This window comes from Saimiri boliviensis, chromosome 5, assembly GCF_048565385.1.
Source record: "Saimiri boliviensis isolate mSaiBol1 chromosome 5, mSaiBol1.pri, whole genome shotgun sequence".
In the NCBI taxonomy this organism is placed as follows: Eukaryota; Metazoa; Chordata; class Mammalia; order Primates; family Cebidae; genus Saimiri; species Saimiri boliviensis.
In genome coordinates, this window is record NC_133453.1 from 70494577 (window position 1) to 70512545 (window position 17969).

General features: G+C 38.9%; 1 protein-coding gene across 1 annotated transcript in view; it reads left to right on the forward strand.

Annotated features, from left to right (window-relative positions):
- The window catches only part of LRP2 (LDL receptor related protein 2), a 222142-nt gene that overhangs the window by 78559 nt on the left and 125614 nt on the right, over nucleotides 1–17969 (forward strand). Inside the window, exons 10-16 of the mRNA XM_074399509.1 lie at nucleotides 3856–3984; nucleotides 6015–6184; nucleotides 6932–7155; nucleotides 8550–8756; nucleotides 11996–12198; nucleotides 14371–14511; nucleotides 16406–16609. Coding sequence (XP_074255610.1) covers nucleotides 3856–3984; nucleotides 6015–6184; nucleotides 6932–7155; nucleotides 8550–8756; nucleotides 11996–12198; nucleotides 14371–14511; nucleotides 16406–16609 — 1278 coding nt within the window. The remainder of the gene's footprint in view (nucleotides 1–3855; nucleotides 3985–6014; nucleotides 6185–6931; nucleotides 7156–8549; nucleotides 8757–11995; nucleotides 12199–14370; nucleotides 14512–16405; nucleotides 16610–17969) is intronic.

A 17969-nucleotide genomic window follows, 5' to 3' on the forward strand; every position in this document is an offset into this window, starting at 1 on the left:
GAAATACCAGAAGCCACATTCTCAGCATTACATCAGCTTTCCTCTCCTTTTCCTTTATCAACTCCCAAAGAGGAGTTGGGGCTGAGCTGTCTTACAGTTGAAACTTGATAGGCCATGAAGTCCTTTCAGGAAAAGTGATTTGTTCTTATGGATTCCCTAGTTCAGTCTTGTGATGCCCCGCAAGCTGTTCTCAGTTTTTTGTTCCACCCTAGAGTCCAGACAGCACATTCTCTGTTTTCCAACATGTAAGTCTATGGTGAGCCTTGGGTTGTATTTTCAAATGTCTAGGGTTTCCTCAATGTCAGAGATTCAGGCCACTTCAATTTTCTATAGCCCCTTTCAAAGTGAAAGACTGTCCTAACAAGGTTCTTGTTTCATAACATTTTGCATTTAACCTACTAGCGAACGTAAAGCAGAATATCGCAGTATCATGCTGTGCACAAGATCATTTCAAGATTGGAGAACATACTCAGTTAACTGCACATTGGAAGTAGTGTGTTCTAATTCTGGGGCACTAATTTTAAGTTCCACAACAGACATCTTCTTTCATTCCCGGTAGCGTGTTTCTGGGACTTTAGTACAGACAACCTCATTTGGAGATAATCTCAAAAGTCTACATTTGAGGGCCTTTGTGAATATGAGGCCCCCTACCACCTGCAGAGACCTTTTCTGTGACCTTCACTGTCCTTCTAGAATGTGTCATTTGCTTCTGAGTTTTGAAGCTGAGTTAACATTTTTTTTCCACCTTGATTTCAAAGAAGACTATTTTTCTTTCTTTGTAGAGAACTCTACATACATGGCATTAGGAAACCAGTTACACTTGTTTCAGCTGAGCTGAATTTTTTTCGGAATTGTTGCTTTGGTTTGCTCTCTCAAGCATTTCATTTCAACAAATACTCTCTGTATGGCTATAACCCTCTGCATGGCTGATACATTACAGAGGATTCAGGTGTTGGAAACCTATGCAACATTTATTATCTTAGACGTGGCTCCCCAGTGAATGCCAGCGTGGTAATCAAGAATAACATTGAATAATCCTGACACAAAATCTTGTGTCTTTCTACCATTCATCTGCCCCTGGTAGTCTTGACCTGGCAGTGGAAGCTCTGAGGCATGCTGAAGCAGTTTACTGGGCTCATTGTTTCTGATTGACAGGACATGCTGTTTGTTGACAGAATGACATCGTGGTGCAGAGTGAGGGCAAGGAGGTCATTCAGCATGGTGGGGTTTCACACAGCCAGATGGATCAGAGGGTGGCCGAGGGGGTCTCAGCTAAAAAGGAGTTTTTGAATTATTTTCACAGCAGTATTTGTTGGTGGGAGGAGAAAAAGAATAAAAAGAAAAGAAAAATAGATGAAGGTATTGGAGTGAGAGGGGGATTGTAAAGCAGTGTTTCAGTGTTTTGTGTGGTTCCCACTATCTTTTCTACTCTCGTGAAAACCCTCAATTCTACTTTTAATTTTCTTGTCCTCACGCTGGCTGCTGATGGATGTTAATTAACCTTCATATTTCTCTATAGTGATCCAAGGATACAATCATATTGTCACAAAAGTGACAGCAATTTTATGCACTCATTCAAAGCCTGTTTTTTGAGATAGATCTCACTGTCACTCAGGCTGGAGTGCAGTGGTATGATCATGGCTCACTGCAGCCTCCCACCTCAACCTCCTGAGTAGCTGTGACTACAGGCATGCACCTCTATGCCTGCCTAATTAAAAACATTTTTTTAGTAGGTATAAAGTGATTGTATTACCCAGGCTCATCTCAAACCCTCGGACTCAAGCAGTCCTCCCAACTCGCCCTCCCAAAGTGCTGGGATTACAGGTCTGAGCCACTGTGCCTGGCCCACTCATTCGAATCTTTAAAGTACTTATAGTGCAGGTGATAGGAAGGGCAATTTTGCTAGAGAATTCCTAGTTATGACTTCTCTACCTTTGGTTTCCTTCTGTTTGACCTCAGAACTTCTGCTCAGAGTGACTCCAGATCCTTAGACATAGTCTCATGGATATTGCATTCAAAGTGAGGTTATGACATTCTGGGGGTTTGAGGGAGAATGTCCTATACTTTTTTTGTTCCTGTGGAGGCAAAGCCTCAGGTGGAGCTTTCTCAGGGCTGAGGTGAAGGCACAGAAGGGATTCATCAATAAGGGCATTTCACACCCTCACATGGCCTTTCACTTGGTCATGTCCAGATTGGATTGGGTTTTTTCCTTTGGTTAGTCACAGTCCTTGGAAAGAAAGACATGCTGGCTCATGTTATTATGTTTCATCTGCTGGGAAAATGGGATCATTAGAAGAACTTTCTTGGGGCTGGGTGCAGTGGCTCACGCCTGTAATTCCATCACTTTGGAAGGCCAAGGTGGGCTCATTACTTGAGCTCAGGAGTTCGAGACCAGCCTGGCAAAGGTGGGGAAACCCTGTCTGCACTAAAAATATAAAAAATTAGCTGGGCGTGGTGGCACGTACCTGTAGTCTCAGCTACTCGGGAGGCTGAGGTGGAAGGATCGCTTGAACCCGGGAGGCGGAGGTTGCAGTGAGCTGAGATTGTGCCACTGCACTATAGTCTGGGCAACAGACAGATATTCCTTCTAAAAAAAAAAAAAAAAAAAAAAAAAACAAAAGAACTTTGTTGGGCTTTTCTAGTTGGTGGGTCACGGAATAGTGGGCCACCCAGCAGGAATGGTTGAACCTGATTCACAGCTCTGACAGTTGCTGCAAATGTAATCAGATCATAGAAATCTGGAGAATTCTAGACTCGGGAGTGGAAGGGTTTCAGAAATTATAATCTATCTGAAGCCCCGAGGGCATGGGAACCCCATTGTTATAGTTTACATAGGTCATCCTCCCGGAGAAGAGAGCAGGGTAAAGGATGATGGAGTGTGGACATGGACTTGGAAAGTCGGATATACCAAGGATAAGACAATTTCTGCACCCCTGAAGCCTTATAGTCTTTAAGAAAGACTCTTACTATTTTGTTGTGTTCTCCCCTCCATATTATACTGTTTATGTCAATTATATTGGAACAATTTTTATACAGTAGAACTGGGACTTCTCTGGTAATGAACAGAGCTCTATCATATAAGGGACTTTCAATGAACACTTATTAAATGAGTGAATAATAAGTTACCAAATAAGTAGAGGAGAAGAAATTTTTGATGTGTTGAAAATAAGTTCAATTTAATTTTGGTTGTAATTTTTTGACATCAGAGGAAAGACAGCTGGGTAAATAGACCTTTCCAAATACTTTGTTGCAGTCATAGATTTGTGTCTTGTAGAGGGGCTGTCTATAGGCAGGTCTTATTTTATTCAGAAACAGTGCTGTCCAATACACCTTTCTGCAATGATGAAAATGTGTATCTTCACTCTCTAATATGTAACCACTAGTCATATGTGGCTATTGAACACTTGAAGTGTGGCAAGTGACTAGGAAAGCAAATTATTAATTTTATTTTATTTTAGTCAATCTAAAGATGAATTTAGAGAGCCACAGGGGGTTGGTGGCTACCATATTGGAAAGCATGGTTTAAAGAGAAACATTTATACTAAAATTTACATATTTATAAACTGACATTAATAAATGAAATGCAATACCACAGGGCTATGAATTCAAGAAGTGTTGTGCATTTTCTGTAAAGTTATCCTTCATGTAGGTTTTTAAAATGATGTAAATGCTCTTTTTCCTTAAATGAAGATGACTGTTATAAATTCTTAGAACCTGTGCCTACCTTCAGAGGGTGTTTATTTAGACATGGGGGGCAACACCACATTCTTGGCCATCTTATCTAGGATTTTTGTCAGAGAGTGCTCAAGAAATGCTGGTAACCTTTACTACAAATGTGTATTTTCCATATGGCAGAGTTTGATGATTGCCAGATATGGGGAATTTGTGACCAGAGGTGTGAAAGCCGACCTGGCCATCACCTGTGCCATTGTGAAGAAGGATATATCTTGGAGCGTGGACAGCATTGCAAAGCTAATGATTCCTGTGAGTAAATTATGGACACTTGTGTCTCTGAACAGTAAACAGAATCTAACAGCTTCTTTCCTTCCTTCTGATGACAACAGAATTATCAGCATTTATGTGGTTAGCAGGGTTTTATCATCACAAATCAGGGATGGCTCCTGCTGCATAGAAGAATTGGTCAACATTAATTCTTACTTTGATTATTAAGGACCAATTTGTTGATTAATGGTGAATTTATTAATATTTTTTAATTGATTGCTTGTTTACTTTGACCTAGGCTATGATGCCACCTACCTTTAATTGTGGAATAAATGCTATGCCTACATTTGACTGGCTTGGATATTTAACTTTTAATTAATTACATACCACAAAAGTAGTGACGACTATCTACAGAAATAATTTTCTCAGTGTTCTTACAAAATCGAGGGGTGTTTCCAAATGGACATGCTAAATTTGGATTAAAAACTTTTTAAATGCCCTAATTCTGGGTAGTTTGTTGGAATCAATGTAAGAGTATGAAAAGTAGAGAATAGTAATGAGTAGTAGAGAAAAGTCATGGGGAAAATCTGCAAAAACCAGATGAGCACTCTAAAGCATTTTGTCGCCGTGGATTTCTCAGGAAGGAGGTATCAATATAAACTCCTATTTTCTAATAGTTATTTCACACTTGCTTTTGAAGTGTCTTTGGTGTCTTCTGAAACTTAACTGCACCCATGATTGATGAATGGCCCATTTTCTGTTTGTTTTTGCATAAAAATACCTGATTTACTTTTAGGTTCAGCTGATTTTTAACAATTCAGTTTGTTTGTTTTTGCACAGGTAACATATTTATATGTTCACAAATTTTAAATTATAAAAAGATATATAGTATAATGTCTTTCTTCATACCTATTCCCGTCTGCATGGTTTTCACTTCCTCTTTCCTGTGAATAATTTCTGTTTCTTTATTTCAGTTCTAGAGATTTTTAAATGAATAAATAAGAATATACAAATATAGATATTTAACTATAGATATACAGTACTATGCTGTAGATATGGTAGTAAACTATATGCGCAGTTCTGCGTCTTGTGACTGTACTTAAGATATTTTCCAGAACTTTCCAAATCAGCACATAAAGTTATTTCTTAGTTATTTAATTTATTTATTTGAGATGGAATCTGTGTCCGTCGCCCAGGCTGGAGTGCAGTGGCACGATCTCGGTTCACTGCAACCTCTGCCTCTTGGGTTCAAGCAGTTCTCTGCCTCAGCCTCCGGAGTAGCTGGGTTTATAGGTGCCTACTGCCATGCCAGCTAATTTTTGTATTTTTAGTAGAGACAGAGTTTCCCCATCATGGCCAGGCTGCTCTTGAACTCCTGACCTCAGGCGATCTACCTGCCTTGGGCTCCTAAACTGCTGGGATTATAGGTGTGAGCCACTGCGCCCAGCCTTAATTTTTTTTTTTTTTATAATGACATAATATTCCTTTTTTTGATTGATGTTCATAGTTTATTTAACTAGCCCTCTACTGATGAGCTTTTATATCATTCCTTATCTTTTGCTATTGCCAGTAAGACTGCAATTAATACCTTGTTCGTATATCATTTTGCATAATTGTGAGTATACAGACGGAACAGATTTGGAACCACCATTACCACGCTTTTCAGAGTAATTTTCTGTTAATCTTTAAAATGTCTTCCGTGTTTAACACAATCTAAAGTTGCACATGGGGTAAGGTGCCCATATCATCAAGGAGTCTTGAAAATACCTGAGAAATGTTCGCCTCAGTATCATTTAAAGTGCATTGGGTTACCACCAGGATACTTGAATTCTTACCAAATTCTTGCTAACTTCCTCGGATTTTGGGCACTTCATTAAACCTTTTTGTGCCTCAAGTTGCCCTTCTGTAAAATGGATAGAATGATAGCTATCTGCCTCAGAGCGTTATGTTAAAATCAGGTAAGACAACATAGAGGATAGCATTTAAAAAAGCAAAAAGCGTATCAGTTGTAAGCTGCTTCCCCATCTTTGCTCACCTGAAGGAGTGGTGATGTCTTCCTTCTTCACATTTAGTTGGTGAGGCCTCCGTTATCTTCTCCAATGGTCGGGATTTATTAATTGGTGATATTCATGGAAGGAACTTCCGGATCCTAATGGAGTCTCAGAATCGTGGAGTGGCTGTGGGTGTGGCTTTCCACTATCACCTGCAAAGAGTTTTTTGGACAGACACCGTGCAAAATAAGGTAAATAGAAATTTCAGGAGCTGAATGGAAACCTGAGCACAAATTGTTGATAGCTTTTACTTTTGGAGGGAGTAGAGGGGAAAGTTCCTTTGTTTTCTAACAAAAAAGGCCCTTGAGATATTTTATGTTAATCAGCACCTTTTCCATGCTATACTATTACATGTGACCTATTAAACAAAGCAGTCTATTATATGGATTAGCCTTGAGCAACTTTTAATTGTATTCAAAGTGGAGTCCAAAAGCCTAATTAAAAGAAATAGTAGACATTCTTTCAAAACTGGATAGATATTTGATAGTAATTTTTGATATTTGATCATTTAAAATGTAAAAAGCACACTTCTTTTCTGGATGATAAAAATCAGATTTTTACCTGCATTTTCTAAATTGAGCTATAATTCGGGATTTAGTAACAAATATTGACAGTATTTTGTTTAATGGCCAAAATTTTGTTACACTGTCTTATCTGGAAATTGTGATGGGTTTCATCTCAACTTGGAGTAATGCAATAGAGATTTTTGAAACATAAAGTTCAGAAACTCCTAAAGAGTTATGGAATTTTATTTATTCCTTTTACATTTTATTGTACCCTCAATACAATTCTCATTTATTTAAATAATGTGTGCAATTTCTAAAAATTGGGAATTTGAATATTTAGCAATTCTAATTTGATTATAGCTAAAAAAAATCAAAACAAAACACATGGTTAGTTATGGTGAATAACTATAATAATTTTGGTTTTTCTTTTAGGTTTTTTCACTTGACATTAACGATTTAAATATCCAAGAGGTTCTCAATATTTCTGTTGACACTCCAGAGAACCTGGCTGTGGACTGGGTTAATAATAAACTCTATCTGGTGGAAACCAAGGTCAACCGCATAGATATGGTAAATTTGGATGGAAGCTACCGGGTTACCCTTATAACTGAAAACTTGGGGAATCCTAGAGGAATTGCCGTGGACCCAACTGTTGGGTAAGTGATGTGAAAACATATTGATTCCTGTATTTTTAGAATTTCATCTCTCCCCCTATACATTGAATAGCCATTGGATTAATTGAAAGCTCGTTCTGATTTCTTTTAGGCTCTGTACTCTAGAACCCACGTCTATTTTGTACCCTTCTTCATAGAAGCTTTAGGAGAGTTCATTAAATATAATTCTATTTAAGGACATGTCATCCAAACATACCCACTGGTGTACTAAAAATACTTGTTGTTTTGGGGGTACGAATCTTAATGTTTGCCACATTTTTCTAGCTAAGAGATTGGATTCCATGTTTTAACAAAATCTAATAATATTATTGCAACTGAATATTACTTATGTTTTATTATTATTAAGATGATTATTCTAACATGAATTAGCTGTAAATATTTTTAAAGATGGGAAAGGAGGTTGGAACTATTTCTTTCAGAACTTTCTTGATACAGGCTGGGATTGAGATATCAATGCTAATTTCTCATTACAAGTTGTTCAGTCTGAATCAACCCAGCAACCCGATAATGCTTTTCTTCAGGTTTAAATTAAGTGTTATAGGAGACTTAGCTTTCTCCTAGAATTTCACAATTGGATCTCAGGACCCTTGGATAAGCTTTAGGTTATTTTAGTCTTGGTGAATGATGATTATTCAGTTTTACTTCATTATATCAGCTGTCCTTCCTTGAAAATGATGGAAATGTTCTCCGGCTGTGCCTCAGAAAGGAAAATTGAGGAATAAAATGGCTTGATAGCTTATTTTAAAAGGTATTTATAAGTTTTCCTGGGTGTAAAAAAGAGAAGCAAAGGACAGATAAAGGGAACAGAGGAGAAGCTTCAGAAGGTGAATATGATTTTCTTTTTTTGAGACAGGCTCTTGCTCTGTTGCCCAGGATGGAGTGCAGTGGCACAATCACCTGTTCACTGCAGCCTTGAACTCCTGGGCTCAAGCAATCCTCCCACCTCAGTTTTCTGAGTAGCTGAGACTATGGGCAGGTGCCATCATGCCCGCTAAGTTTTTAATTTTTGTAGAGACGGGGTCTTGCTGTGTTTCCCAGGCCAGGTTTGAACTATGGGCCTGAAGGGATCCTTGTGCCTTAGCCTCCCAAGGTGCTGGGACCACAGGCATGAACCACTGTTCCTGATTGGCTGACTATGAACTTTTAGGCTGCCATATTAGTGCATCATAATAGTTGCTATTTGGAACTGTTGATGCTCCTGTTGATCCCACAGTCTCTGTTTGTAAAAATACTTAATTTCCCTGTTGTGTTATACACCTGTGGTTCTCTAATCAGTGGGATAAAATTTCCATCGATCCAAACACATTATTAAAAAAAAATTAGTGAGTAAACTTGTAAAATACCAGATTCTTTCATCTTCTGTTTTTCTTTTGTAGTTATTTATTTTTCTCAGATTGGGAGAGCCTTTCCGGGGAACCTAAGCTGGAAAGGGCATTCATGGATGGCAGCAACCGTAAGGACTTGGTGAAAACGAAGCTGGGATGGCCTGCTGGGATAACTCTGGATTTGATATCGAAGCGTGTTTACTGGGTTGACTCTCGGTTTGATTACATTGAAACTGTAACTTATGATGGAATTCAAAGGTAAGAAGTATTTTTTTTTTTATTGAGACAAAGTCTCTGTTGCCCAGGCTGGAGTGCAGTGGCGTGATCTCAGCTCACTGCAACCTCCACCTCCCAGGTTCAAGCGATTCTTGTGCCTCAGCCTCCTGAGTAGCTGGGATTACAGGCACCTGCCACCATGCCTGGCTAATTTTTGTATTTTTAGTACAGGTGGGGTTTCACCATGTTGGCCAGGCTGATCTCAAACTCCTGACCTCAGGTGACCCACCTGCCTTGGCCTCCCGTTAAGAAGTTTTTTTTTATGGCTTCGGAAGTTTTGGGGAAAGTGTATAAAATGGCTGGAGAGGAATTTCAAAGGACCAGAATTAAAATATTGCTTTGTTGGTTGACATGATAGATTTAATGATCTTCGTACTGACATTTTTTGCATGAAGTGACCTGCTCTGTTTTGTTAACTTTTCTTGTGTCCCATAACACAAGAGGTAAACACAAATGAAATCTAACCTCCAGCATTTGTTCTTTGATTTCTCCTCACCAACTCCTCCCTCAGTCCCAGACGATGCACGTTATTTTCATTCACTCCTGAGTTCATTCGTGCTTTATTTCTCAAGACCACTTTCCCTTTTAATTTTCCGGCCTTCCCCCAATAAATGCATGTTTCATTAGGTATTTGATGTTATCCACTGGAATTAATTGGATTTTACTCTGCTTTTATATATTTTCAAGGAGAAATTCTCTTTGTTGTATTTTTTCTTGGTATACAAAGATACTTAAAAGGTAATATTTGAATGTAGAATATGGCACTTTTTTTTTTTTTTGAAATGGAGTCTCCTCTGTTGTCCAAGCTGGAGTGCAGTGATGTGATCTTGATTCACTGCAACCTCTGCCTCCCAAGTTCAAGTGATTCTCCTGCCTTAGCCCCCTAGCAGCTAGGATTACAAGGGTATACCACCATGCCTCGATAATTTTTGTATTTTTAGTAGAGATGAGATTTCACCAGGTTGCCCAGGCTGGTCTCAAACTCCTGACCTCAAGTGATCCTCCCACCTCGGCCTCTCAAAGTGTTGGGATTATAGACATGAGCCACTGCACCTGGCTGAATATGGCACTTGTTTTTTTCATCTTTTTACTCTGATTAGAGTTAACAATAATTTAATGTAAAAAACTACTTTAGAACTTCTCCTTTTGGTATTTTCAAAAATAGAGTAAAACATGTTCTTCAAATTTTGACACAAAAATTATTCTTTGTGGATTCAGCAAATAGGCTGGTTATTTTAATTTTTCCCAATGATCTGATTTTATTGTTTTCTCAATGAAAGCAATATGATAGTTTTGTTTCCTCTTGCATTTCCATTTTGTAAGGATGATATCACAGTTTGCCACTGGATTGTATATCCTTAGAACTGCTTGGTTAAATGAAGTGATTGGGTATTAATGTGGTGACTTTGTATCACTGAGACTAGTTTCCATATGGAGAATATGAATAAATTTTAGGAAAAAATTAGCTAACCCAGTAAGTCACATGAAACAATTGTGAAATTGCCTAATTTTTTTTCTCTTTGCGATGTTTTAGCATTTATATTATATAGTCTCAAATTTTTTTTTTTTTACTAAAGTTAAAAAAAGTAAAACATAAAAGACAAAAATCAATGAAGATTTGGAAAGATTTGAGTGGTTTGCTGACTGTGAGGAAACATCAAAGAAATACTAAAGCTTGCGAGTAGAGCTGAAATCATAAAATCTCTCGCTTTGCCAGCAGGTGGCATTCAGGGTTCTGGAATTTGCTAATTGAAAAAGAAACTATTTTCTGATCTTAATGTACCATGTCATTATGGAATGTTTCAAAGTGTGCACTAACCTGTCACCTTACTTTCCTTTGTTTACTCCTCTTTAGTGTGTTTCCCAGCTTCAATATCTTCAAATCTTTTCTTAGAGCTCTGTTGTGCTTTTTAGTTTTCAGGGGATGGTAAGATTTTTGCTTGAGGTCTTTGTATTATGCCCAAATAAAGAAAATACAAGTTTTCCCATATCAAGCGTCCTCCACCTCACCCTGTTCGTGTGTCTAACAGAATCATTGTTTATGGAAACGTAGTCATGGGGAGCATTGTTGATTTACACTCTTTGCTTAGTGGAAATTTTACTTCTGTTTTCTTATCCCAGTTAAATGGCTTTGGGTCTCCATGACAAGTATGATCAGTTGACATTTTCATCAAGCAGATGCATAAGATTGGTAGTGGCATTGTTTCTTGATCTCCTTATAGTGATGTCAGGAACAGACCTGGGTGTTTGCTGTGGCTTGAGCTCTACCACTCACTGCTCTGCTCCCTAATCGCTAGGAAATGGTCAGTGGTGCAGTGGAAAATAATTGGTGAAGCCATCTTCTCCCAGACTTTCAAAGTCCTGGTATACTCTTTCACATATGGTGTTCAAAAGGCTATTTCACATCTTAGTCTTTTAGATGTGGGGCAAGCTAAAAGGAATGAAGAGCAAATGGGAAAACAGTAAATTCTAAAAAAATCCCTAGGATGCCGGGCATAGTGGCTCACGCCTGTAATCCCAGCACTTTGGGAGGCCGAGGCGGGTGGATCGCGAGGTCAAGAGATCAAGACCATCCTGGTCAACATGGTGAAACCCTGTCTCTACTAAAAAAGTACAAAAAAATTGGCGGGGCATGGTGGCGCGTGCCTGTAATCCCAGCTGCTCAGGAGGCTGAGACAGGAGAATTGCCTGAACCCAGGAAGTGGAGGTCGCGGTGAGCCAAGATCGCATCATTGCACTCCAGCCTGGGTAACCAGAGCGAAACTCTGTCTCAAAACAAAAACAAAACCATAAAAAACCACAAAACCCTAGGACAAGCTAAAGGATTGACTGGGACTGGAATGTAAGTCTCGAGAGTTTTTAAATTTATTTATTTTTAAAGTTTAAAAAATTTTTAAAATATATATTTTATTGCGTTTTAGGTTTTGGGGTACATGTGAAGCACATGCAAGATTGTTGCATAGGTACATACATGGCAATGTGGTTTGCTGCCTTCCTCCCCATCGCCTGTATCTCAAGGGTCTTTTTCAAGAGACAACATGAAAATCCTTCTATCATATGTAGATAGAAATAAATATATGTCTAAAATATATCTTTTCTATCTATTCCATATTTGTGAAAAGAAATTATTTAGCTTTTCAGGCATTTAAGTGAACTAAGTACAGCTTTAATTATAATAAAGCAAAACTACTAAATTGGTATATATGTATCTTTTATAACAGGAAGACTGTAGTTCATGGAGGTTCCCTCATTCCGCATCCTTTTGGAATAAGCTTATTTGAAGGTCAGGTCTTCTTTACTGATTGGACAAAGATGGCCGTGCTGAAGGCAAACAAGTTCACAGAGACCAACCCACAAGTGTACTACCAGACTTCCCTGAAGCCCTATGGAGTGACTGTGTACCATCCTCTCAGTCAGCCCTATGGTAAGCCTCAGAAAAGTGGTAGCCATGCTTGGTTAATAATGAGGGGTCTCGTGTGATTTGGGTGGCATTCTCAAGTATATGAAGGGTTATCCAGAGTGTTAAACTCTCTGAAACTGGTTCTGCAGATTAGGAACATTCTGGAGAAACTGATGTATTTCAGAGTTAAATGGCGGATCTAGAGGGAATTTAGAGATTTATTTTACAGACGTTTATTGGCACGTGTAAAGATGCTTGAGGGTATAGCAGCTCACAAACCAAACCAAAATATCTATCCTCATTCTACTAGGAAAAACATTTTCTATTTCAAACTTCTAATATTACAGTTAAGGAAACAGGTCCCATAGAAAAAAATGACACGTCTAAGTGTTCATTTTAGGTTGTGTCAGAAGCATTTCTTTCTTCTTCTCTGTTGCATATGTATGGCACCTGTTCTTTGGTTCTGATTAATATTTCTTAGGCCAACTGGGTTTGGTGTCTCTCTGGCTGGTCACTTATTTTTAAAAAAGAAATATTTTGATTCAGACACTGTTTAGTCTTCTTCTGTTATTTTACCATACATTTTTTTCTTTTTTTCTGAGACTGGGTTTTCACTATGTTGGCTAGGCTGTTCTGGAACTCCTGGCTTCAAGCAGTCCTCCTACCTCAGCTCCCAAAATGCTGGGATTACAGGCATGAGCCACTGCACCTGGCAAGCTTTGTTTATGTTTCCAGGTTATAGCTTGAGCTTTGACGCATCTATCTGAACTATATATGGCTCTTTTCTGTATTTGCTTGTGGATCAAAGAAAAAGAAATATAAATTCTACTATGTTGATAGAAAGCTTAATATTGGTGAACAGCAATTTAGAGAAAAACAGATTTGCTTTAAACCTTTCATGTTGACCGGGTGCTGAGGCTCATAACTGTAATCCTAGCACTTTGGAAGGCCGAGGTGAGTGGATCACCTGAGGTCAGGAATTCAAGACCAGCCTAGCCATCATGGTGAAACCCCGTCTTTAAAAACAAAACAAACAAAAACCTTTTGTGTTAAGTGATGGATCTATTTAGGATGAAAAGACTATTAAGTAATTTTGTTAATTCAACAGAAGTCCAACCACTAGAACTGACATATTTAGATGAATGTCCTTCAATGTCATCATCCTGGGAAAATATATACTTATCCGAAAATATATATTTCATCTGAAAACATTTTTGGAAATACCTATTTGGAATAGTTTCTAGACTCAATTCACAACTATTAAACTTAGACCTGCCCGCATATTAGATCCATTAAATGAATGATCAATGTGTTCGCTCAAATGAGTATTTCCATTATTTGGCTAGAATGACATCTGCCTATTGTGTTCCCAAATCAATCCATCTAAGAAGGCTAAGAAGACAATCTTAAAAGCAGATATAAAATTTCTAGCTGTCGCAGCCTTTGTACCATATAGTGTGATCTTCTTAAGGTCACTACTTTAAGAGTGGCTTTTGGAAATACAAACTGGTTTGTGTTGCAGACATTTAGGGTTTTGGAATCAGATCTGGCTTTGAATCCTAGGTAAGCTGTTTAGCTGCTGAATAAGGTTGGGCAAGTTGTTTAACTGTTAGATTCTGCTCAGGTGAGTCCAGACTTCAGGTGCCCTGCTAAGGCTGGTGGTCTCTTTTTTTTTTTTTTTTTTTGAGATGGAGTTTCACTCTTGTTATCCAGGCTGGAGTGCAATGGCGCGATCTCGGCTCACCACAGCCTCTGCCTCCTGGGTTCAGGCAGTTCTCCTGCCTCAGCCTCCTGAGTAGCTGGGATTACAGGCGCGTGCCACCAGGCCCAGCTAATTTTTATTTTTACTAGAGACGGGGTTTCACCATGTTGACCAGGATGGGCTTGATCTGTTGACCTCGTGATCCACCCGCCCCAGCCTCCCAAAGTGCTGGGATTACAGGCTTAAGCCACCACGCCCGGCCTTTTTTGCCACTATCAGTTGGAGAGTGGATGGGGCAGCAGCAGTAAAATTGGGAGGATTACTATAGCCAGATGTGGATGTATTCAGTAATAACCAGTTAGTGATGTTTTTAAAGCATTACTAATTCATTACTCTATTTCAACTATAGGTGAAAAGGTGCTAGAAGTAGCTTCATGTCTTGGATAATTACACATTTCTAATTGCAATTTATCCCTGTGCATTTTTCCCTCCAGCTACCAATCCATGTAAAGATAACAATGGAGGCTGTGAGCAGGTCTGTGTCCTCAGCCACAGAACAGATAATGATGGTTTGGGTTTCCGTTGCAAATGCACATTCGGCTTCCAACTGGATATGGATGAGCGCCGCTGCATTGGTAAGAAACCTGTTTTGGACATCGTTGGCCGGTGGCACAGGTGTATATGTGTCCAAGCCTCTAACTAGACTAACTGCTGTTCTTGAACTGGGCCAGCTCCCTTTCTAACTTCTTCACTGCAAATAAGCTTTCCGCAGCCCACAGGGTGTCTTCCTTGGTAGGCACGACTTCTACTGTACAGAGCTATGTTTGAAAATGTAATTTTCTGTCTTTTGGGATTTTGCTTTAATCCCACATCTAGGGTTTTCTTCGCTTCCCTTTCCCCTTTGTTTTTAAGTTTTTTGTTTTGTTTTGGTTTTTTTTTGAGACAAAGTCTCGCTCCGTCGCCAGGCGCCAGGCTGGAGTGCAGGGGCGTGATCTTGGCTCACTGCAACCTCCGCCTTCCAGGTTCAAGCAGTTCTCCTGCCTCAGCCTACTCAGTAGCTGGGTCTACAGATGCGCACCACCAGGCCCAGCTAATTTTTTTTTTTTTTTTTTTTGTATTTTTAGTAGAGACGGGGTTTCGCCATGTTGGCCAAGATGGTCTCAATCTCTCGACCTCGTGATCCGCCCACCTCGGCCTCCCAAAGTGCTGGGCCCCTTCCCCTTTGTTTCTTGAAACCTTTTTCTCCTATTAACTATGATCTTGAAATTCTATATGACTAAACTTTGAGCTCTTTTCTTTTTTTAAATTTTAATCCTATCTGATGACAGAACCTATTGACTTTGAGCTCTTTTCCATACTATGCATACCTTTTCTACTTTAGATGTTAGTCTTAACTTTGATGGGAAGTACTGCACTTCTCCCCACTTTGACTGCTCCTAGACTCCCAGGTAATCACATCTGAATCCAATCTGCTTTTTCTTTTCTTTCTTTCTTTTTTTCCTGTATTCCAAAGTAAACTCCTGAGCATTGGAGTGACTCAGTTCCTCATGTATGATTTCACCTTTCAGTTTAAACTTTCTTGTATCTGCCTCCATATACCTGATTTTGTTCTTACCTTGAAGGTTTGCTTTCTTCCTCTTTGGTTTCCTACACATCTGTTCCTACTTAAGCCATTGCCTGGGCCCCAGCTGATGATGAAATGCACTCCTACAATATTTGTTTTTCTTATTTTCACTCCTAAAACTCTCCTTTCTGTACCTGTGACAAATTCTTGCTCTCCAAATGTTGCTGTTTCTAGCGCAGTAAATAAATTCTCATATTCTAACTCAGACAAATTTGTTAACTTCTTAGCTAGTCCTAGATTCAGAAAGATCACCCTCATTAAAAAAAAAAAAACAAAACTGTGTATTTATAGCTATTATATCATTAGTGGGTTGTCTAATAATTTTACTTGTAAATTCCATTCCTGCAATTTTTATCTTTGTCTTGGGCACACCTCCTTCATCTTCTTGAATTCCTGACGTACTGTCACAATCTTTGATTTTAAACGGCACTTCTTCTGACCTATGTGCTTTATCCCTCTCCTTCCTTCCCTTCTTTTACTCCTTTATTTCTTTGTATTTCTGGTTACTGTTAATTATCTTGGTATCTACAGTGAGGTTCTTGGTGTAGATCTCTATGCAAAAGTTAATCCAACTTGAGGATTGTTATGGAATTACTATAGAGTTCAGCTAATACCATTTTATAAATTAAGCATATGGATATAATTTTTCAGATGAATAAATTTTAAGGATACTTCTTTGGGAAGAAGGAAAATTTAATGCTTGTATCACCCTCATAGTTGGTTACCTTTTTTTTTTTTTTCCCTTCTCTCTTATTTCTATGTTTTCCACAATTTTATTTTTAATATTTATTTCAGAGTTATATTTTACGATTTAATGTTTGCTCTATGGATGCATTTATCTGGAATTTGGGAGGAGGGGCAGGAACCATGCTCTGGCTGACTATGCTGTGTTCCTCTTCCTACAGCTATTCAGAATTTCCTCATCTTTTCATCCCAACTTGCTGTTCGTGGGATCCCGTTCACCTTGTCTACCCAGGAAGATGTCATGCTTCCAGTTTCAGGAAATCCTTCCTTCTTTGTTGGGATTGATTTTGATGCGAAGGAAAGCACTATCTTTTTTTCAGATATGTCAAAACACATGATTTTTAAACAAAAGATTGATGGCACAGGTGAGAAAAGTTTGCGTGCGCGCGTGCGCGTGTGTGTTTATGTGTGTATGTCTTGCCTGTTTATTGCAGTGATACTAATAACTTGATAATTAAAACTTGGTGTCTACTTCTTAAGCAGAGTCTTTACTAAGCTTCCTAAATGGTTTTAGATTGAGAAAATCTATTTTTTTTTTAATGGATTAAGGTAAAACAAACACTTTTCCTTCATTTTAGAAACAAGTTATCTTTATGAACCGAGATGGGAGGATTACTAGAGGCCAGGAGTTTGAGACCAGCCTGGGCAGCATAGTGAGATCTCAATTGTACCAAAAAAAGGAAAAAAATTAGCCAGACATGGTGACATTTTCCTGTAGTCCCCACTACTTGGGAGTTTGCAGTGGAAGGATTTCTTGAGCTCAGGAGTTCCAAGCTGTGGTGAGCTATGACCATACCATTGCACTCCAGCTTGGGCAACAGAGTGCAACCCTATCTTGGGGAAAAAAAATAGTGTTACAAACATGTGTGTATTTTAACAATGACCAATATTAACATAAAAGGAATGTCAAGTGTATGAAACCATTAATAGATTAATTTATTAGAAGCTGTTTTTTATACTCAAGCAGCCAGATTGATTAAAGGGAAAGACATCTCTTTAGGGATGTTGGACTATGTAAATGCCAATGGTTCAGCTTGTAGTAGTAATCAAATCTGTAAGCAATGTAACATACCAACTACGAGGGCCAGTTTAGGAGCTACACTGCCTGGTTCTGAATCCCAGCTTCCCACATTTCCTAGCTTTGTAACTTTGGGGAAGTTACTCAGTTTCCTTATGCCTCAGTTTTCTAAATATGCAGGTCATACATTGCTCATAAGGTTGTTGAGAGAATTTTAGGCTAATACGTGTAAAGCACCTAGAGCAGGCGTCCCCAAACTTTTTACACAGGGGGCCAGTTCACTGTCCCTCAGACCGTTGGAGGGCCACCACATACTGTGCTCCTCTCACTGACCACCAATGAAAGAGGTGCCCCTTCCTGAAGTGGGGCGGGGGGCCGGATAAATGGCCTCAGGGGGCCGCATGCGGCCCGCGGGGCCATAGTTTGGGGACACCCGACCTAGAGTATATGACTAGAAAATAGCAAATATTCAGCAAATGTTGCATATCATTATATCTGCTATCAATATAAAACCATATTTCCCCACTCTACCCTGCTCCCAGTCCAGACCTGCTCTGGGGAGGGAACAATTCTTGAGTGTTTCTTCTTTTGTTTTGTCTCCACGTTTCTAAATACTTTGTTTATACCACTGTTTCTTGATTTATCATTTTTGATATTTACTTCCTTGTTCTAGATGAGCATTTTGGTTTCTTACATCATTCTTCTCT